The 23773-nt window shown below is 37.6% G+C and overlaps 1 protein-coding gene across 32 annotated transcripts in view; it reads right to left on the bottom strand.

Annotated features, from left to right (window-relative positions):
* Positions 1 to 23773, bottom strand: part of NRXN1 (neurexin 1) — a gene marked incomplete at both ends in the record, with an annotated part of 1149966 nt that overhangs the window by 621818 nt on the left and 504375 nt on the right. For 25 of the 32 annotated variants that reach the window (XM_081253733.1, XM_081253747.1, XM_081253714.1 and 22 more), the window contains 3 exons: positions 629 to 655; positions 3201 to 3404; positions 10923 to 11306. In XM_081253733.1, the coding sequence (XP_081109859.1) occupies positions 629 to 655; positions 3201 to 3404; positions 10923 to 11306 (615 nt within the window). The remainder of the gene's footprint in view (positions 1 to 628; positions 656 to 3200; positions 3405 to 10922; positions 11307 to 23773) is intronic. The other 7 variants (XM_081253721.1, XM_081253734.1, XM_081253732.1 and 4 more) reach the window with 1 other exon arrangement.

Here is a 23773-nt window from a genome sequence, read left to right as displayed (position 1 = left end):
CATCATTTGGCATGCATATCACAGATTTGAAGGGTTTTGGTTATTTTTGCAGATATATGATTAGGATGTAAAAATTCATTATGTAAATAGTCATAATGTACAAGAAAAAACTCTTTAGATAAGTAATTTTCTGTATATACATAAAACTTGGAAAAACACACATTTTCCAATGTAAAATTTTGGTTGAATTTAGAAGGGTTTAATAGTAACTTTCACATGAAAAGATTTTTTTTCTTCTATATTTGAGTTAAGAGATAAAAACAGAAAGTGAAGGAAATAAGACCCCACAGTATTTTCTCCTAATTTGGTTGTGAAGAGAACTACTGGAGTCCAAGATCTGCCAAAATACAAATGCTATTTGCTTTATCCAAAGGTCTACAGAGACGTTTGCACCTTCTGTTACAAGATATTTGTCACCTCTTTTCCCACTTAGAGGTAGGAACTGAAGCAGGAAAGTCTTCAGCTGGACAGATTTCAAAATGAATTTTTACAACCCAGATGATGGACTGGTATACTTCAAAAGTGAATTCATGAGTTTTATAAATGCCTTTCTCTTGCTCTCTTTTTTCTTGACTAGCTACATCATAATGGAGGAATAACATTTTAAAAATTTTGAATAGGCACTTACTGGAATTACAGTTAATCCTGATACAATCTAGATGGGGAAGAATAGATGAAAAATGAAAATTTATCCTTCAAGGTAATAGCTGCAGACATCCAATAAAATCACAGTCCACCCTTCCGGGGACAGACACATGCAAATATGGCCACTCCATATTATTTATTCTTTACATACTTCTAGAACCCAGATTCATTGTTATAAAACTGCACCATTGGAAACAACAATTAAAAGGTTTTTTAAAAAATGGCCAATTCAAACAAAGCTACATGGTGACAAATCTAAGTGAAATAACGAATTGTTAACTGTCAAAGATGCTTGGCTTAGACTGGCTGCAGCTTTCTCCCCATCTGTGAAAGAACAAATCATTGTTTTCAATATAATTAAAAAGTGCTCCGTCACAATGGGGTACAGTGCAAGCTCAGCTAGGCTCAGACATCTTGAACCTCCAAAATCTATTATCCCACAAAGGCCAACAGAATCCTATAGAATTTTCATGGTCAAATGGAGAGCTAGTTGAAATTATTCTCATTTCACCCTAATGTATTTATTATTATTATTATTTGCTTGGGCAAAAAAGGTAAGAGCCACGTGTTAGCTAGATTCCGTGCCTTGTATTAATTGGAGGAAGAAAGAAACAACTGTTCCCTTTAGAAACTCTAGTGGCTAAGGAGTAGTGTCATTCTTCGGAGCACATACACCTATCCCTTTGTTAGGAGCTAACAATGTTATCTCTGCGTAGTAAGTGTCATGGTAACTACTGCTATTGATTTTCCTTTTCCTATACTTCCTTCTTATATAAAATCAGATTCCCTAAGAACAGAATGTCTAATCTGGATAACACAGACTGTGATTATAAGGGTTATCTTTAAAGGATCATGTGGCATGTTTTATGTTTATTTTATATATAGATAAATATTTGTTGGTTTTGTTTGTAGTATTTAATGCCTTTGGGGAACATGAAAAATACAAACCTAGATTCTGTTTCCATATAGCTGAGTTTGTCATGTGTCGTCAACCGCATCAGAAAAGTGGTTGCAAACAGCCAAGGATCAGCACCTACACAACTCTTTCCACAGAATGCTTTGCTGTTGGAAAATTCCCATGAGCGAGCGTGTCTCCCTCCCAGGGCTAACAGCCCCTTTACTGCAATTAGGCAATTTTGATTGACTTGTAGTAACCTATCATTGTCACTAGAGGGAACTCTAACAGAACTGTAAAAGAGTACTATGGATTCTTTAGTAATCTTAAAAAAAAGTCTTATTATTGAACTTAATTTAACTAATATTAATTGATGCAATTGTATGCAATAAACTACCAATGAAGTAATTTTATATTTTATGAGCTACTATTCTGCCCAACATAATTTGAAAATGTATGTGGGGTTTTCACAAATGCCTTACCTCATCACATTTTACTGATCTTTTTGTAAATCTATGTCGTCTTGAATTTTTCTCTGTTTATTCATTATTGTGTGTACTCAGCACTTCCAGGAAATACAGTAAAACCTCATTAATTTGTACTCCTATTATTTGGAGTTAATGATAATATTGAAATGTATTGGGCAGAATATTTGTAATTCTTCATTCAATATGAGCGGAGATCGCCTGAGAAAAACTAAACAAATTATGAAAGGCCAAGTTTGGGAAGAAAACTGATTTCAAGTAATTTACTATACAATGATGGCACAACTAACATGAAATAATGTGCTAATTATGGATAATTCTTAACCACCCATTATCATCAGCCTAGTAAGACCTTTCCTTAAGATTTTTCCAGCTATTAATTTGTGCTTTTGAATGTAACTGAAAACAAAACTGCTTACAATTTTTTTTTCTTACAATTTAGACTTTTTCTTAATTCAGCCTGGCCTTCCCCCAGATTTCATCCAGTTTGGTGAGGTTTTACTGTAGTGACTCTTTCTGAATGCTACAATTAAGCAGGAAAGCATTATTTTTCTGCAGAAGAGTCTGTGTCTTTAGTGTTCTCATGGCTGTTTGCTGAGGGCCGCAGACTTTGGGCATTGAAGGGTTGTGTATTGCTGTTTGATAGCAAAATATCACCACACAGTATTTCCAAACAGAAATGATGGAATACCACAAAGGTAATTATTCAAAGGAGAAGCCCAAGGAGTAGAGTAAGAGCAACTGTTGATCTAGGTCACTAAGTAGAAATTTGACATTTTATAGCATATGTTATCCAAGTAAAAGTTGGTGTATTTTTGTTTTATCTAAAAGGATTTCACCTATAACCAATCAGAGTGTCAGTCAATATAAAAACAGGAAATTCAGTTTGAGGCATCATTAAGCCTGAACATTTATACTTTCAATTAACCTCATTAATACATATGGCTTCCCTTTGAAGAACCCTCAGTGGTAGGAATCACAAAACAGTAAATTATGTTAACGAAATAGAAACAATAAAAAGATGTCCCCAAAACCTAAATGAATTTAAATAATGGAGATGAGACCATTAAATGTTTTAACTTTCCATGGCAAACAGGCTACTTGATAAATGTTTGCAGGCAAAACTGAATAAAGGGTGAAAAGTGTTAGTTCAATGGGGGAAGGCGAGTTGTTACCTAGATTGACCGTCAGTTTCACACGTCCTGCGTCCAGCTCCAGGCGGAGGGTGTCTGCTGAGTCTCTGGAGGTGGTTGCCATGAGAATGCCATATGCGCGTTGGGACCGAAACCGTAAGGATACATCCTCAGCCTCCGTGTGCATCACCAGCGGGAGCTGGATTTTCATAAACATACTCCCATCATAGCTCAGAACCGTTGCTTCTATAGATGGGAAATGAATATACAAGCTCTTGGTCAGTTTAGTGCATTTATACTTTGAAAAGGAAAAGCATGACCTATTAAAGGTTTCCATATAAAACACAAGACACAAACTCAGCTCATCTTCTTCCGAAATGAGCAATTTTTTTTTTTTTTAACTAGAAAGAGAAGTCACAGGAAAGAGAATTTCCTCTGTGAAGTATCTGCTAAAGTCCAGAAGCAGAGGTGGCTGCACTTCCCTTTCTGTACCCAGAGCACTTTCTACCTATAGCATTCATCATGTCAGATTATCCATGCTCATGTATGCATATCCCTTCTCAAGAGCCGACATCATATTTTTTTCGTATAGCCATAGAGTGAGCCTGGCTTGAAGCACCAGCAACTGTATATACATGTTTATATATGGTCAGGCCACTGATCAGCTCCGTGAAATTAAACTTGGCTCTGCATCCTTCACCTGCAAAATGAGAGGGTGCTACTAGAGTATCTCTAAGGCCTTTGCTTACCCAAAAAGCCCATGATTCTAAGAAAAGTTATTATCATCTTTTTCATAATTTCTGCCCTAATACAATCAAAAAAGAAACATAAAAAATATGACTTAAATATAGGATTCAGGCCAACACTTTTCCAGAGGTGATGTTCAAAAACAGAAGAAAAATTGATATTACCGAACAACAGGTAATGCTTCTTCTGAGTCACTATGGTTAACAAGGTAATTCTTTTTTACAAAGACACAAACTGTAACTTCATTTGTAAGTTCATTTGCAGATAAGTGGTAACTTAAAGCATTATCTGTAAGCACCACCATGGTGTTCCGAAAAAATTAAGCTATCACCAAAAAGTCAATAACTATGTACCTGGGTAACATTGAGTAAGGATGGGGGTGGGACTGACAAGCTTGTGTGGGTGTGTGCTACTAAAGGAAAATGGATTGCTTTAATGGGGAAGTTGCTTAATGCTGCATTAAACACATAGAGAAGCGAATAGCAAAACTGTTGATCTCAAACTGACTGTTTTAAGAAATAGCACCCCTTAATGTTAAACACCATACGGTTGTGGAACCCTGCAAAACAAGTATGAGTCATTTTGCTTTCTCATGGGTTCTGATAACTCAGAATAGCATTTAATAAAAGAAAATCTACCTGAAATTAAAATGAACTAGGAAATTCTCATTATCCTGCCTATTTACAACAATTAACTTTACTGATGAAACCATGCTTATTATGAAGACTATATTCTGGAGTTGTGGTTTTGAAAGATTATCTTCCAAAAAGTCAGGAAAATCAAGTATTGCTTTTTATTTATTTATTTATTTATTTATTTATTTATTTATTTATTTAAAGAGGGAGATTTTTCTTTTTTCTTTCTTTTTTTTTTTAAAGCTGTGAATTTTTTTTAAATTTTTATTTATTTATTTATAGCTGTGTTGGGTCTTCGTTTCTGTGCGAGGGCTTTCTCTAGTTGCGGCAAGTGGGGGCCACTCCTCATCGTGGTGCGCGGGCCTCTCACTATCGCGGCCTCTCTTGTTGCGGAGCACATGCTCCAGACGCGCAGGCTCAGTAATTGTGGCTCACGGGGCCAGTTGCTCCGCGGCATGTGGGATCTTCCCAGACCAGGGCTCGAACACATGTCCCCTGCATTGGCAGGCAGATTCTCAACCACTGCACCACCAGGGAAGCCCCAAGTATTGCTTTTAACAGACTTTAATCATTAGTTATCTTCGTGGGACTGAATGCACATCCAGAACAGATAAGTGCTGAGGGTTCCAGAACTCCCTCCTTAGGGCCCTTCTCTTTTCTCTCTACCTCTTAAGGGATCTTGGTCAACTCACATGCTCACTCCCCCTAATACTTATTCACAGTCCTGACTTCTCTCCTGAGCCCCATCAAACATCCATCAGCCATTGCCTATTTGACATCTCCAATCTGAATAAGATACACACACCAAAAATGAACAAATTCAACATGTTCCTGCCCCAGTGTTCTCCATCTCAGTAAATGGCTTAACACCATTATTCAGACCTTAACCTTTCTGCGTTCTCTCTTACCCTCTCTGCCACATCCAATCTATTTGCAAATCTGCAAGTCTTGCAGCCTCTGACTCCAATCCATTTCCTGAATCAACCAGTTCTTGCCGCTATAGTACCTTAGACTCTGCTCTCATGTCTCACCTAGACCACTATGATAGCTCCCTCAATGGTCTCCCTACTTCTACTCTTTCTCCCTATACACAACAGCCAGGCTAAACTTTTAAAGAAGTCGATCAGATTCAATAGCACTTCATTGCTTCAACTGTGCACACCCACCCCCAACACCTCCATCCTTCACCTCCCCACCCCTCGCCAATAGATTCCCACCACTGCAGTTAGAATAAAATCTGTATTCCTTTCATTAACCTATAAGGTTGTGTGTGATTCGGCCCCAGCCCATCTCTCTGGCCTCAGCTTTTAGCACGTCCTCCCTTGTTTAGTATACTCCAGCCACACTGATTTCATCTCTCATTCAAGTATCTGCACTTGTGGAACCTTCTGTCTTAAAAGGTCTCACCCCGAGATCTTTATATGGCTTGTTCCTTCAGCATTCAGGTCTCTGGTCAAATGTTACTCCAGAGACGCCTGCTTCAAATCCTGCTTCTAATTCCCCCTCCAGTTATTCTATATCTACTTACCATTTCTTTTTTTAAATTACCATTTCTGATTTGTTTGTATAGTATAATCTGTCTTTGCCTTTTAGTATGTGACAGTCATTACAGCAGAAGCTGAGCTCTGCTATTCATTGCTCTATCATCAGCTGAGTGCACCAAAAAGTGCCAGGCAAACAGTAGAGCCTCGATAAAATTATCTGAATTGACAATTGCACTTGATACTGAGGATATATGAAAGAGCATATTTCAATTTGAATATCATACATACATAAATACTCACTAATGAGATTATTTATTCTATTATAAGTGAATCTAATTTTGGTAATATAGATGAACAAAATATTCCTTAAAGTCTACGTTGAAAGCCATAATTATGCCACAAAAGACAGACTAGGAGAGGGGTCTGTTTACCAAAACAGGGGTCTCATGGCTAAGCATTGACCTAAGTACTGAGAAAATAAAATATGATCCCCTTAAAATATGGTGGTTCTACCTCATATCACATATCTACATCATATTTTTCCAATAAGGTTTCCCTAAAGAAAATCTAGTAGGAGTTGCTCAAAAAATAATTAAAACATGATTGTAAAGTTGTAGTGAATACTAGAAAAAAATGCTTCTAGTATAATCTTAAAGAAATTTGATCTCTACCATTTCTCTTCCTAATTTATAGCCAATTATTGTCCATATCTATAAAGCAACAAATAGTTGAATAAAAACTTACAAGCCATTATCAATTGTTCAGTTACTTTGGTGTTATACAGAGAAAAGGGCAAAAATATTTTTAGTTTTCTCTTATTTATTTAATCTGTAAATCTAGTCTCTATTATTCAACAATCATTTTTTAAATGATCTCATATTCTTCTATGAAATGTAGCTTAATTTGATTGAAAATTAAGTAGAGGGAACATCCTTTTAGAAATATAGATGACTGACAATGGATCATAAATATTGTATGAAATACAATCTAAAGTAAAAAAAAATCAGTATCATTGGCCTTTAACATTCTCTGAAAAGCTGCAGGAATGAAATAACAGTAAAGTAATAAAACTCGAGTGCCTCTGAGTTAATGTTTAATTAGACAAGAAATGGAAAATGCAAAGGTTGTAGTCTAGAGTTGCCAAATAAATGGTAAACAACATTCTGACATTTGAAGGTTATGCTATTTGGCAGCATCCTTTAAACATTAGTAAACATCGCTTAGAACCCAAAAGAGCTCTTTAAAAGGCTAATACAGTACTTCCCAGCAGGAGAGAAGAAGTTTCAACTTCGTCCCCTCCAACTCCTTCCCCCTTGTCGTTAAGTTTGATAAATTTGCTTTTCTGTGTTATTCCTTCTTGTGGTTTAAAATGTGCACCTGTGCTCAGTTTTGCCGAAAGCCAGTCACATATTGTGGTCAGCGATGAAAATCAGACAGGGAGCCAAATTATATTGCTCTGACATCTGTCCCTCCATCTGTTGGAGTTTTAACAAACAAGTATAAAGTAGACCTCCAATGATACCATATACATACAACCAAGAAGGATTTCTATATGACCATGTCTCCACAAATTTTCAGTTTTAAAAAATAAAGAAGGAGGGAAGGTGCTGAATTCAATTTATATTCAATTGGACGATTTCTATACTACTCTTCTTTATGGGATCAGTGCACATAAAAAAAATACTATTTTCTTATTTGTCTAAGTCAGCATACACTCTGATCTTTTTTTTTTTTTTTTTTTTGCGGTACGCGGGCCTCTCACTGTTGTGGCCTCTCCCGTTGCGGAGCACAGGCTCTGGACGTGCAGGCTCAGCGGCTATGGCTCACGGGCTCAGCCGCTCCGCGGCACGTGGGATCTTCCCACCCCGGGGCACGAACCCATGTCCCCTGCATCGGCAGGCGGACTCTCAACCACTGCGCCACCAGGGAAGCCCCACTCTGATCTTTTTAATAAACTCTTCTGCTTACTTAATGAAGAATGAAGATTTTCTATGTGATTGCAACATCGTTCCCCATGCTGCAATGTCCAAGGACTTGAACATGCTTCTTTATAAATTAACATTTATTGCTCAATAATAGTAAAATAGAAACTTTATAAATGCCTTTTTCTTTTTTTTTTAATTTCAAGAGTTGTCAGTCAACTTTTATGTGATCAACAGCTTTATGTGATCAGAGTATATGTGAAGAAGAACCACAGTCAAAGCTCTCTCTTTTGAATTGGAAACCCTGAGGGTTGGACATGATCTTGTGTTGACTGAACTAGGGCAGAGCTGGGAACTGGACAGAAGCCAGATTTTGTGGTATTGAGCATGACAAGCATCCATAACCTTTGTTCTTGGGAGATGCCACAATGTGAGCAAGAAAACTAATTCTGAAAAGCAAAGACTTCTCACAGTACACTGGGTAGTCCAGAAACAAAAACCTCACAAAAAATGACTATTTCCTCTCTTCAGTACACAACCAACCTGTATTCAAAGAAATCTGCAGAAATTTCCAGCCACCTGTCAGATAAAAATGTATGTTGAATCCCAGTGATGAAGTTCGCTATTAAATTCTCATTTGCAAAGCTGCATATGCTTGCCACCCCTCCTTCTAATTATTGCAATATATAAATAGTTTCTCTCCCTCATTCTGGTTTAGGAAGCTCTACAATTTCCATTCTTATTTCTGCCATATGTAGTAGCGGAATATTGCCACAGGGTGGTACACCATGCATATTTAACTGAAGGCCTTTGTAATTTGTGTGACAGTTCAGTTATACCCTTTTCTAGCTTCACTTAAGCAGGAGGCATCAGAATAAGTGACAGCTCTCTGAGTGATTAAAATGAAAACACCCTGCCGATGCAGGGGATGCGGGTTCATGCCCTGGTCCAGGAAGATCCCACATGCCGCAGGGTGGCTGGGCCCGTGAGCCATGGCCACTGGGCCTGCGCGTCCGGAGCCTGTGCTCCGCAACGGGAGAGGCCACAGCAGTGAGAGGCCCGCGTAACGGAAAAAAAAAAAAAAGAAAAAAACACTTATATTACACAGGTCTGCTAATCTCACGTTATATCTAACTGTAATATATCTCAAAAGCTTTGTCACTTTGTTGTTGTTGCCTCCTTTGGGAAATTTCTAAAAACTATACTATACAAACAAATAAACTGAAATTAGAATGGAAAATGTGCCGAGAATATATACCTTACAAACAAAACTATGCAGAAATAATTAACCTCTAATGACTATCCACAGGAATTTCAATTAAGTACTAGGAGAATGAATGAATCTAGGTGATTAAAATATTTATCTATCTATGGACCTATCTCATTGTACAACCCAGAACAGTGAGAGTATTTTGGTAGGTAATTTAAGATAATTATTAGATTATCAGGTTATTATTATTGATTTTTATATTGATTAAGCTGATGAACCTCCTTATTAAGATAAAAAATCAAAATTACATTTCAACTTTGGATTCTGGAAAAGAAATACTTCTCTAGTAAGTGTTAGCTTAAGTAAATTAAACTATTTCAGGAATGCAGGGTCAAAAAGACTAAATGTGTATGGCTTAAAAAATAAATGGCAGGGCTTCCCTGGTGGCGCAGTGGTTGAGAATCTGCCTGCTAATGCAGGGGACACGGGTTCGAGCCCTGGTCTGGGAGGATCCCACATGCCGCGGAGCAACTAGGCCCGTGAGCCACAACTACTGAGCCTGCGCGTCTGGAGCCTGTGCTCCGCAACGAGAGGCCTCAATAGTGAGAGGCCCGCGCAGCGCGATGAAGAGTGGCCCCCGCTTGCCACAACTAGAGAAAGCCCTTGCACAGAAACGAAGACCCAACACAGCAAAAATAACTAAAAATAAAATTAATAAACTCCTACCCCCAACATCTTCTTTAAAAAATAAAATAAAATAAATAAATAAAATAAATGGCAGGTACTTTTAGGCTAAATGTCTAAGAGAGCAATGTTATTTGGAGCATGAGAGGACATGCAACAACTCGTCAATATTTTTTCATATTGATTTTTTGTTCCATTGTTGAAAATGAGTGACAATGGGTATAGTGACTGAAGCATTTATCTGAAACTCTTGGGTCAATGAAAGAACATACTTAGACATATTTGTTCTGCTATTTCTTCCTTTTGTCTGGTCTGCAAATGAGCGGTGACAGCTATCACACTTTACTCTTCCTTTAACCCTATTCTCCTTCTAATGGGAGAAGAAAAAAAAAATGTAGCTTTGCCTCCTGCAAGAGAAGGAAAAAGAGGCACCCGTTCAGAGCTTCCACAGACACGCTAAGCCTTAGTATCAAATTGGTAAAGGAACCTCTACCAATTGGGTCAGTAGAGTCTTAGGCAAAGTGCCTTTGAAATTAGGGTGCACTTCTGAAAATGCTGGTATAACTTAGATGGTTTAAAATCACCTTACTCTTCAAATTTCAAACTTGAGAAGGTCAACTAAAGTGAAATGACAGGCTCAGGCAATAGTGTCAGGGAAGCTGCAACTCACAGCTTAGCTTGCTTCGAATGCTATTTTTGACATAGATATTAGCACTAGATGCCAAAAGGATGTCTAATTCATTCCTTTTTTTACTTTCTAGTGTCTTGAAATTAAAAACCGGGCAAAAGAGACAGGGATTGTCTTTGATACATCTTAGGCCCATACCTTAGAGGATCCAAAAGACTCAACTATTTATTTATCCCTGCAATATACTTAAAAAGCTGTGTCTTCCCAGAATCACGCCCTTTGAAAATCATTAAGGACTCATCAGTAACACACATCAGGTGTGGCTGCACAGCCTGCAGAGAGTTTACTACCGCAGAGCATATGTTATGTTTCAATGGTCATTTAAAGTTTGAGGTCCACGCTGAATATGCTTTTCAGCTCAGGGGAGTCAGCAGCTTGGATTTTGGAACCCTACCTCTCTCGCAGGACCTGCCAAGATAGCCTGTTCCGGAACAATCGCAGACATATCTGTTCCACCCATCCCTGCACATGCCGCTGTTTTTGCAAGGGTTGCTAAGGCACGGTTTTGCTGTTTCCCTGGAGCAGGAGGGCTTCACTCCAGCAGTACTTTGAACTTCAGCCATTTGCCGGATATCTTTGCTCTGGCCGTCAATGAACAAATCTCTTATGCAGCCCACATAGCCATAGTTGAGCAGCGCAGTCCACACCTCGGTGGGGAAGACGAGGCCGGCCTTATTTTCTGGCAAGCCCCCCAGGTACAACTCGTCATCCAGGTCCAGAATCTCACTCTCGCCAGGAGCAGTGTAGGGCGTGCGCAGAGTGTTGACAGAAATGGTACCTGTTGCAAAGACAAGAGAGCACACAGGTCTTTACAGCGTGCAACCTGTTCTGAATATCACACTTTCTCTCCTGCATCTGCCTGAGCGTGAACTCCTTGAGGGCAGACATTTCTTATTTTTCTTTCTATTCCTGGTGTACTTCCTAGGGAAATGAACAGAAATATGTGGAATGAAATAACTTTAAGAATAAGGCAAACTGTCATTTAAATGGTTCTATTTCACTTTGGGAATGAAAACCAAAGTGTACAGACAAGAAAGAATGTTTGTCAGCCTCTAAGAGTTCAGGGTAAAAAGGAAGGAAGGAAGGAAGGAAGGAAGGAAGGAAGGAAGGAAGGAAGGAAGGAAGGAAAGGACGGAGGGAGGGAGGGAGGGAGGAAGGGAGGGAAGAGAAAAGGGCATTCTTACCACTCTCTAACAGTTCAGCCAAGATGGAAAGAAAGGAAGGGTGGGAGGGGAGGGAGGGGAGGGTGGGAGGGGAGGGAGGGGAGGGTGGGAGGGGAGGGAGTGGTGGGAGGCAGGAGGGAGAAGGAGAGGGAGAGGGAAGGAGAAAGAAAGAAGGAGAAATTGGCATTCTACATCACTCTCTGGAATAAAGTCAGACTCTCTTTGGTTAGTGTTCATTTTCAAAGCAGGTATGCATCTGCAAACCAATGAAAGGTTGTGTTGTGCCCCCATCCTTAACTGACTTCATTGTTTTTATTTTACACAATACATTGACAGATTATCTATGTCAAAACCTGCCTTCATCACACTCAGCTGTATGAATCTATTGCTTAGCCTCTATGGTCTCAGTTTACTCATTCATAATATGGGCATAGTAATATGACCTACCTCATATGAGTGTTAAATGAAATAATACAGGTAAAGTGTCTGGTTTGTAGGAAGCACTACATAAATGCTGTGTATCATGATTCATCACAAGAACCAAGTCAAATTGGGTGTTTACTTTAAAAAAAAAAAAAAAACTAGTTACTTATCTAAATTGACAAGTTGTTTTTTCTTCCTCACTCCAATGTGAGGGGAAAATAACTCTATTAGTTTATAAACACACGGAAATCCTAGCCTTAAGCATAGGATAAAGAGGTAGACATTCACATGGGATTCTCTGAGGATCACAGAAAAAATTATGTATTTATGGAATCCATTAAAAGAAGAAAAAAAGAAAGACAGCAGGTATTTTCCTGATCAAAACTTTCATCCTGTACCACCAGATTACTCAAAATTCCACTAATATTCTATCTTCAGAAACATCTTTGTAAAAATGCAAATATGATACCCAAAAAGGACACCACATTGACCCATTTCCAGATTATCCCAGATTTCTTTCTCAGGTCTAGACCATAAAGCAGACTAGGGACCTAGAGTCTAACAAGAGAAAGTGGATTAGAAGCCTCAGGGATTTAGAGTGCAGACAAAATGGGAGAGGCCTGAAGACAGAAGATGGGGTACAGAGGTAGAGACAGAAAGGGAAGGGAAAGGGTAGTGTGTGTAGAGGGTGGGTAGGAAGATGCATTTCAGTTCTTTCGCCAACTAGAGAAGGCCCACTCCAAATGGAACTATGGCCTGTGGTGAATGTGAAACGTGCATCTAAGCACACAGGGCTGCCAGGCCCTGCATTGTTCCCAGGAGACTCCCAAATCCCAGCAGAGGGGTGCTCCTAGATATGGGCAGTGTAATGGGATCTGTCTTTGTGAGGGAGAAGGTCATGGAAGACGCTGACAGAGACCGTGCGCCGGCCAAGTCATTAAGAAGACATTTGTCTCTCTAGACTTCCACAGAAAGAAATGGAAAAAGCTCCTAGGGGAGAAACACTCAAAGGCATTGCTATTTTGGCTTTCCAAAGAGAGGGGTATAATAGGGATTTTGGAAGGAGGCAGCAAAAGGGGAAAATGACAAAGTGCTCGTTTTTACTGTTCACATTTGTGCAAGTGTCTAGAAGAAAATTCATTTAGGAACATACAGGAACAGGAAAATCCCACTTAGAAAAATATTTTAAAAATCATTTAGGGGAAATTAAATATATAATTTTGAGAGAGAATGGTGACACTTTTCTAAATAGAATTTCATTACACGCAGTTTTAACTGTTCAAAATGCCCTAAGAAGTGAGTTGAGATGATCCCTAACCTCTGCAGCAGCTAATGTAAGTTAGAAAATGATGAGAAAGAGTTAAGTATTAATGACAAAAGGTAAGGTGGACATTAAAAAAAAATGTGGAAAGCAAAGTGTTGTATGCAATGAACACAGTGACTTTTAGGTTTTTAACATAAAAGAGACAGAGATGCCAGCTCCTGTTTGCCAATTAGTTCAAGAAGACGTCCTAGAAATGAATACGTCATATTCAGAGACAACAGCTAGGAGACACAGAGCAAGTGAACAATGACAAAGTTTACAAGAGTGGGGATATATTTTTAAAATGGGCCTTTTTATTTATGGAACAAGCTTGATTTAGCTCAGGGAGGGGAAAACGCTTGGAAAAACTGTCTTGTCCTTATTTGTGGTGTTATAATTCTGACACTAAAGATACTTGGAGGATTCCTGAGATGAGGGAATCCGGTGGCTTGCATTAACACTCCACTCTCTGTGTCCTCTGCATAGTTTGCAGAGCTCGGTACACTCTGGAGTTTCCATATTCAGTGTGCCTATACTCTCGGGGCAAATCTGTTGCCAAGTGTTTCAGATACTCATCTATTAAGAGTTTGTCTGACAGAATGGGGTGACTAGGTCTTGTAATTTTTATTTATGGTGCATTAGTGCCTGCTCTGAACGAAGTATCTAAGTTCAGATATGTCTCTATGAATGTGCTCATTGTGGCCAGGGTAAGATATCCACTATAACTTTGTGATTAGATTAGAGCTTTCTGATCACAACACCTGAAGTTAATCCACAGGTTTCATGTGGTTTACATGTAGCCCAGTGCACACACACATACATACACACACATACAGATACACACACATACACACACACACACACACACACTGAAATAACCGTTTAACAGGAAAGTATTTACCTCTACTACCTCTGAGGCACTCCGATAATGTTTTCTTATTAGATAAGTTTATTAATACAAATGCTAGACATGACCCACCAAACTGATTTCAGAACCAACTAACAGGTTGTAACCTGTAGTTCAAAAAACACTGAGAGGGTACTATCATAAAGGATAAGGTTATTTTTCTCATAGCTCCTTTTCATCCCTTTGGGGTACAGTTTTAAAGTTCTCATGGGAAGAAGAAGCCATGAAAGGTTGGAGAGGAAGCAAAAGAAATATAATCCTAACTTCAACTTCAAGAGGAATTAGCTCATTAATTTGGCCCCAGATTCAAGGTATGGAGTCTCAATGAGCAAACGCATGTATTAGATATTATTCACTGTAATATTCTGCAAACAAACATAATGGAACAACCATGACCAAAAATCAGCTACACGTATGCTCTAGATGCTTTGCCAATTCACTTATATGTTAGGAAGTCTTTATAAAAGGGATGGCAAAAAAGGGAAAGGTCAGAACTTGAGTGGGAACAGAAATGATTATTTTTATATTTTGAAGATTCAAAGAGTAAAAATTTATTTGAGATAATAATTATATTTGATTACTTAGTCAAACTAAAATAGAGATTGATATTTTAGCCTACACATGTGCAAATATCCTGAAATACTAATATTTCTGGTAAGGGATTTGAATCCCTAATTCCTTAATGATTTTATTCTTGACATGAAATCAAAGGACATTTTCACCTAAGCAAAGGACTCATCATAGAATCACTGAATTCATTTAAATCAATTTAACACTTATATAGGACACTGAAATTTCAATATTAAGGTTCTCAAGTGCCTATTTCATTATAATCGAGTTATAAAGGCAGTGGTTACCAAGAAAACATGAAATGACTATTTAAACCTTATTCATTGATCATTAAAGACGAGTAGTTGCCACAGCTGTATATATCAATAGAAAATAAGCATTTTCCAAAGTTTGGGGTATGACTACATGTAAATAAATGTTTAAGAGAAAACAAAAATCTGAGTATATTATTGGTTTATCCCTCCATCTTTTTTCCAGGAATTGCAAATATTGATGTGTTCTCTTTGGAATAGTTTGATTATTTCACACATTTTACCTTCTTCCACTATAATTATATGTGGAGTTTCTGGCAAATTAAACAAATATTTTATGTAAAACATTGTTATATCTGAGCTATTATAACTTGTAGATGGTAGTCATATTTGGGAACTTATTTGGATCAGTGTTTCATGCTTCAGTATTGAAGAATCCGAAGCACCCTGCTGTGCTATTTTGCTTTTAAAGAAATGAAATTTCAGCTAAAAACAAATATATTTGTGTACATAGGACTTTTATCATCTTAATGTAGAAATCACATTAACTTAACATTTAAACCTACTTGTTTTCATGGCATGTGCAAAAGATAAAACAAAAGTGATAAGTAGATAAGGTAATATTTATTTAAGAATATTCACAAGCGTAAATAATATAAATTCACATTTTATGTAAAAGTATACATAAAAGGGGGAAAACTGTTCTTAGTTATAAAAATAGAAATCAGCTTCATGATTTGATCTGGTATTTATAAATTGTTAGTCTCTACCCTTTTTCTCATCCAGTTTTTCTTGGCTATTCCATTTCCAGAAGATTTGTTTATGGAGTGAAAAGAAACTTGAAGCAAAAGGTGAGATTTAAAATAAGTTAATTTGGTTTCAAGTTTTAAATTACTGCAAAAGTTTAAGTGATTGGGAAATGAGGGGGTAGAAAATAGTGTGCTGTAATAGGAAATGATTTTGCCTGGTCAAAGGAAACCAATTTTCATGTTCTAGCTTTGCAACTAACTAGCTGAGGAGCTTAGCCAGATAATAGATTCATTAGGCCTCAATGTGGCTCTTATGCAAAATAAAGGACTTGACTGGATGGTCACTAAAGTTCTTCAGTGAGTAAAAATTTTTGAAATTACTGCTTAAAATAATTTTAGTTAAATATCAATTTTATCTATCTACAATTCTGCTTCACCTCTCATTGCAGAAGAGAATCAGATTCCACAAACTTATAAATTTACTTGTCAAATTTAGTATTCTATTAACAAATCCAAACTCAGTAAAAAGGCATAATATAAGTGATAAAAGCAGAATGAAGCACTGATTCCAGGGTATGATGCAAAATGCAAAATACATAAGTCCCATAAATAGATAGTAAAAAAAAAAGACAAAATATTAATAATGGGAGTTTTGGGGTAGTGAGATTATGAATGGATGGTTTTCTTCCTTCCTTCCTCTTTCTTTACTTTCTTTCTTTTTAGTTTTCTCGGTCTTTTTAAAAACAATTTCATGTACTAGGTTTATAACATGAACTGAATAAACTTTGCTTGAAAACAAAACAAAAAACAATCTTAATATTCTGTTTTCTGCTTATTACTATGTGTTTCTTGCTTACTTGGATTACTGTGAGCTGGGAATTTCAGAAATTAAACAGATATATGACAAAATAAATCTTGGAGCAAAATTTAAAAGTTTGGTATTATTTAATAAAGGCCAAGAGAGAGGAGAAAAGGGCAACTCATATACTGCAGATAAGAGTGTAGACTGAAACAGTCTGTTAGTAAAATAACCTGTCATTACCTTTAAAATTAAAAATGCAATTAATCCAGCAATTCCAATTCCTAGAATCTATCCTACAGAAATTCTGACCAATATGCATAAAGATATAATATGAAGGCTTTCATTATAAATTAGCTTAAAACACTGAAATTTTTTCAAAAGCAAAAAGTTAAATGTCCATCAATAGAGGAATGATTAAGTTAATATTGATATATTCAAACTAGGGATATCTGATGTCACTATAAAGAATGGCATAGAAAAAGTTCTCAGTATTTTTTTAAGTCACCCAATAATTGGTGAAGAGTGATCTTGTTTATGTAAAAAAGAAGCTCTACATTTATTTTATATGTGTAATTATATTTACAGATATGCTGGTGCATAGGAAAATATCTGGGAATTTTTCAACACCAAATTATTTTACTTATGGAGGTGGGAGTGAATTGGTTAGGGGAGTGTGTGGTAAAGGAAAACTTTTCACTTGTGTACTTTTTGAACTTCCTGAACATTTTCACCAACAGCACATATCTATATGTTATAGACACGCCATGAATCAAGCACAGGCACACGTACAAACACACATACTCATAGCAATATATGTATACCTATGAGTTTTAAAAGTGATCACAGACAATGCTGGGAAGTTGTAAATATCAATCAAGTGATGTGTTTTGCAGCAGTTAAACTACTATTTTGCAGAAATTCCCCAGATTTCCGCGCCGCACTCCACAGTACTGGCCACTGCGGCTGGTGTGGTCAGTTAAATGCCTATTTCTTGAGGATGCACCTGACACCCTAGTCCAGGGTCTGCCCCTTGGCCAGGTGGGCCTGGAAAGGAGATTTAGTGAATTTAGAGAGAGAGGTTCCACTTCTCAGAGTTTGACTGATATTTACCAAGCCCATAAGACCAATGTATAAAATAAGAAGGCCAAGTTATTAATTCTGCATGAGAAATTAACTCACACAGGATATGGAATGTTTTTTTAGGGAAGTCAATTTATAATCCAAATGTGTATTTATTCATTTATGATGGGAGCTTTAATAATATTAGCCTAGGATGTTCTGGCACCCCCACCCCCATCTCAATTAAGATGACCTGCCTCTATTCTCTATAGCGGGGGTGAAGTAGTCAAGTCCCTTGGGCAGTGCTTAGATAGGTACTGCCAATGTTTGTCTCTGTGACTTTTTTTTCTACAGACACTGTATATGTTAATACATTTGAGTCCTACAACCCTGCAAGCCTGGTTAAGGTGCCTCTGCAAAGCTCTGCTCTGATTCTTAGATGCTCTTTTCACAACTCACAGAGAATAATTTTTGTTACTTGGGCACTTTTGAATAAAAAAGAGTTTATGACATCATATTAACCAAATAGTCTGAAAAAGTAAGTTTGTACTTCAATTGTGACTATATAAAATATATTTACATGTTAAAAAACTAGAGGAAAATATGTAAAACTGAAAATGTTTTAAACGGGAGGGGAAGGCAACAGATGACTATCTTCTTTTAAACACATTCAGAATAAATAAATAAATATAAGGATCAATTTAATAAAATGTAAAATAACTTTATGCAAAATTGACTCCATCTAGTCATTAGCATAGTCAAATAACTGATAAATTATTGATAAGGTATTTCAGTCTTACCGTGGATGAGTAATGGTTTATGGACATGGGTACAAATTAAAGCATTATACATTTACTTAATGTTATTTCAAATGTCTGCAACAGGCTACTAGGTAGAAGCATGGGAGGAATGTTTATAATCAGAGGGCAAATTCAAATCAAGGCCTAAATGGAGAAATCGTCTAATGGTCGTTCAAGTAGAAATGCGTAAGAGTGGAGATTCATGAATGGTATACACAGAAATCAGTGCTGGTAATAGATAGCTAGAAAGTGCTGTTCACATCAAACAGTGATTACTATAAACCTCTAATTATGTACTCGGGAGAGAGCCTTTTGCTTTTCCCTCTGTAATTTCTAGTTCTTAAACTGGAACTCTATGACTTCAATTCAAATCTCAATGGCTTCTTAGCTGTTAAATGTGGGTTTACCCATGAATAACTGCTGATACAATCTGCTATATCCTGCTGTACACAAGTAGAATTTGACAAGAATAATGAGTTTTCTCTTTGATTTCAATGTGTAATGATGGTTTGCAAAAAAAAAAAAAAAAAAAAAAGACTGGTAGTTTGCTGTAAAAATACTTGAGAGGATACCCTTGACTCAGCCAAACAGCTTAACACAAATTTAAACAATATCCATGCCCCAAGAAAACAGTCATTAATCTCCTCCTAATTTTAGCACAATTCATGCTTTAGTTAAATACCTAGGAAGCTGTCTTGTGTTGAGTTTGGGAGCAAAAGAGAGGCAAAGGGGAACCCTGGAAAGGGAGATGGGGGTGGTAAGAAAATGTTCAGCTGTATGTCCTGCAAAGTTTGCAGAGTAATGAGCCCCATCAATCATATTTATTAACTCAGTAACTTAGGGGTTTGGCTCTGTTAAGTAGCTATACTATCTGTGGAGCATATCCACTTTTTGTGGCACTCAAACCATACACTCTGATCCACAAAATCAGGCTGGCACTTGGTATGGTTCCTCCTTTGCCAATTTAGTGCAGGATCTGAAAATGCCACTTGTGGCTTAGTCCACTTAGCCTCCCATGGCACCAGTCATAGACTAAGCCAGCCATGGAAGAAACTACACTGTACGGAAAGACTGAGACCAAACAGTATTAGTCAAGGTTTGGGAAAGTGCTTCTTTCTTTCCCCAAGTCACAGAATGGAAGAAGGGACATATAACCCAATACAATTAATTGTGCTGAAAATGAAGTTCTGGAAAAGCATTCAGATGAAGACAATATTTCTTATCAAACAAAGGGCTCAGGTACCCACCTTTTAGTGAACAAAGGACAGAAGGGCAAGTAACCAGAAAGATGGACATCCTGAGTGACTATCTTCCTCATCAGTAGCATGCTTACTGTGGCTGCATATCCCAGCCCTCAGAAAGAAGTGAATGCTTTTCCTCAGGATTAATGTTCCTTCTACCTACATGTTTGCTAAATGATACAGGGAGCTCAGGAACAAGCAGGAATAGCAGTTCTGTTCTCATAAAAGGTTGTCATTTTTGTATGAGGTTTATCACAGTTCTCTAACAACTGTTTAACTTCCTCACCACATTTTTTTTGGACGTCTGGGCTTGGAGGATGGAACTGTATTCATAAAAGAAGGACAGCACCTATTATCCTATATTGTTTAAACTGCTTTCAGGAAGTAATGTAATTCTTTAAAAAGCTGTATTTACAACTAAAAGAGTGCTATTACTCTTCAAGAGTAGTGATGGTGTTACTATTTTTAGAATATTGGGGTGGGTTGGCACTGAGCCATTCACATGTTTTTATTCTTTATTTTTTCTCACACCAAATATGTATTGAGCAACTGTTATTGCCTAAGAAAACACCAGGATATAAACATAAAGAATATAGTCCCTGTCATACATGGGTTCCCCTTATAAACTGGGGAATATCAAAAATTCAGTCTGTCTACCAAATACAGTTTTAACACTGTCTCTGATAAGACAGCCAAAATTTATTAGCATCAAATTAATGACCATGGCTTTTAGTCCTATTTACTTTAGTATGGTCAATAAGAGAAGGAATAACTCCTACGTCTGGGCTCCCTCTACTTTAATAATGGAGATAACATGGCTCATTAAATGTTTTTTTTTTTTTTTTTTTTTTCTTTTTGCGGTATGTGGGCCTCTCACTGCTGTGGCCTCTCCCGTTGCGGAGCACAGGCTCTGGACGCGCAGGCCCAGCGGCCATGGCTCACGGGCCCAGCCGCTCCGCGGCATGTGGGATCCTCCCAGACTGGGGCACGAACCCGTATCCCCTGCATCGGCAGGCGGACTCTCAACCACTGCGCCACCAGGGAGGCCCCCATTAAATGTTTTTAAATATTCAGCTAAGGAGGATCCCAGGCAAATCAATAGATAATGACCTTCATTGTCCATGAGTCAGAAATCAGCCCACATTGCCCTCTTGTCATATAAATATTGTTTCCCACATTATTGTAAGAGTAATGTTCATATAGCCTCTGAATATAACTGATGTGAAAAATGGATGAAACTATTTCTTGAAATTCTATGTTTCTTAGTTTTAACTGAGCTATAAATCTTAGCATTTCACCAAGTCTAACTCAGAAATATCCTTTAAGTAAAATAAAAGCTAGTATAGCTATTCATTCAATCTTTAAAAAGCTACTTTATACCAAACCAATGCAGTGTGCAAACACAGAACTTAATTAAAATACTATATATAAAATATTAACAGCTGCAGTTATTAAAATTACATTAAGCTCCCTTGAGCTAGGCCAACATAAGGAGCTCTCTTTTTTTTTTCAATTTAGTAAAGGCAGAACTTGGTTTAGTGAATGAGCATTGTTTTTTATACTGTTTGTTCCAATTCACTAATCTGAAATCATAATCGAATAAAAGTACTTTACCATCAAAACACAACGAAGCATACTAAATCTTTCTATTGGATTCTGACAAAAATCCCACATTTTGTTTATCTTCTTTCTTACTGCAAATAACACTTTTTTAAGGCATCTCTTTCTTCTTCCCATCCAGCATTGAACTTTGTAAATTAAAGTTGATATTTTCTGCTCTGCCCTTTTCCAATGAGGGTATAAACAGGGCAGTTAATAAACTTTTGGTTATTTGGATGAATTAAAGAGCTCAAACAGCAAAAGTAGATTTTCCTCGGCTTGAGGATTAAGGTATTTATCTGATCCTTATTGTAATAGGTCATCCAAGGAACTTAGGAAACTAATTAATTGCACCACTACTTAAGACTGGCTAGAAATATCCAGGTATAAATCATCATTATCAAATGGATAATGAATGGTTTTATTTTCCTTTTTATATCATTTTGCATTTACTAAAATTTTGACATTAACCATGTATTTCTTCATATAGTTAGAAAATAGCTCATTGATCTTAAGTGTAATATTTTTTGCCCCTCTGAACTTCCAAAAGTTATCCACTTAATTAAATTGCTATAAAATCTGACTAAAATTATATATATTCTTAAAAGTCATTTTCAAAATTTTATTCTAGATGTATTTCAAGTCAAGTGATAACATCCATAAGTTAATATTTCAAAACACAAGATTAGTCCATGTTCCCATCCTCCTTTTAAGTCTTCTGTCTGAAGGTTCTTAAGTAGCAAATTAACTGCTAACTCTGGCAGAAACAGGCTGGGGGAAGCCAAAGGGAGGCCCTCTATTGCCATATTTCTGTATTCCTATCAATGAACTCTTCTCAGCTTAAATCAGAAAAACAAAGAGGAATCCAATTCCTAATGGAATCAGTATAGTACAACAGACAAAAAAAAAAATCTTTTATTGTCTACTCTCAGTTATCTAAGATACTGGAGAAAAATGACAACATAGCACACATTGCACAGAATGGTAACTAATCTTCCTTTTGAACATCTTTAGGGAAATGAAAGAATGTAGAGAGACCAAGTTTCCAGAGAGGGATGAGTCAGAAACAGAATCTCCAAGATATCTTGGGGATCAGAGTAATAGGTTCTGATTGTTCTTCAACTCTCCACCCTCACCCCTAGCTCTCTCCCAATTTTCATGCATTTCATCTCTATTTTAGTGGGCAAAAAAGATCTCTTTAGGAAGGCAAACACGACCTTCTTGATCAATAAACAGGAAAAGAAGGCATGAATAATTGTAAAATAGGAAACTGCTCTGCTGCAGAGAAGCCAGAAATAAACAAGTGACGGAGCAATCTGTGAAAGGAGTGCGAGGAGGAGAGCTCACCCCAGGGCTTCAGCATGGCCCTTCTAAACTAGGATGGTAATTACAGATTCTTGGATCTGAAAGAAGTACAAGGTGTCATCTGATCTGTGGTTCCCAAATTTGATTGATCGTCGAGTCCCCCAGAAAGTTTTGCAAAAATATACTATGCTAGTCTCCATCGCTGTTGATCCCCTGTCACTGGGTCTAGGATCCACTGAATACTGGGTCCTTCCCAACATGCTTTACAAAGAAAGAAATCCAGGCCCATTAAAAAATGCCTAGGGCTTCCCTGGTGGCACAGTGGTTGAGAGTCCACCTGCTGATGCAGGGGACGCGGGTTCGTGCCCAGGTCCAGGAGGATCCCACATGCCGCGGAGCGGCTAGGCCCGTGAGCCATGGCCGCTGAGCCTGCGCGTCCGAAGCCTGTGCTCCGCAACGGGAGAGGCCACAAAAGTGAGAGGCCCGCGTAACGCAAAAAAAAAAAAAAAAAAAAAAAAAAAAGCCTAGGCCAAGCTTACTCTGGTATTTAGTGGAAAATCCAGAGTGAATGGTATAGTACAAAAGCAAATAAGGGAGTGGGGGGAGAGAGGGGAGGAGAGCGGCCAGGTTTATATTCAGCCGTCTTCAATTATAAGAAGATAACTTGATTTGTAAGTTAAGACAAATCAGCATGATTTGAGAAGCACTTGATAGCTGACAGTGTTGGCTGCTGTGAAGGACAATCAGCATGAAAGCACAGAGTGAAGAAAGTAAAAGACATAATATATAATTATAGACCTGAAACAAATGGCTTCTCTCTCTCTCTCCCTCTCTCGCTCTCTGGGTTTCCACAAATGCTACTTCCTTTGCCTGGATGACTCTTGCCCCCGCAGACGTAATGCTGCTCAACTCCCTAAGCCCCCTAATCTATTCCACATTTCAGAGTAAGTAAACGTTATTTCTTCAGGCCTTCACTACAAACATCCTCTCCTTCCCCACCTCATGTACACCACTCCAGAAAAAAAACGTGCAGGAAAAGGAAGCCAGAGAAATGAATTCCTGTTGGTGGAATT

This window comes from Mesoplodon bidens (genome assembly GCF_964165515.1).
Source record: "Mesoplodon bidens genome assembly, chromosome: 14".
NCBI classification, from domain to species: domain Eukaryota; kingdom Metazoa; phylum Chordata; class Mammalia; order Artiodactyla; family Ziphiidae; genus Mesoplodon; species Mesoplodon bidens.
Note: the sequence above shows the minus strand (reverse complement) of the source record. Positions and strands in the feature narration are given on the sequence as shown.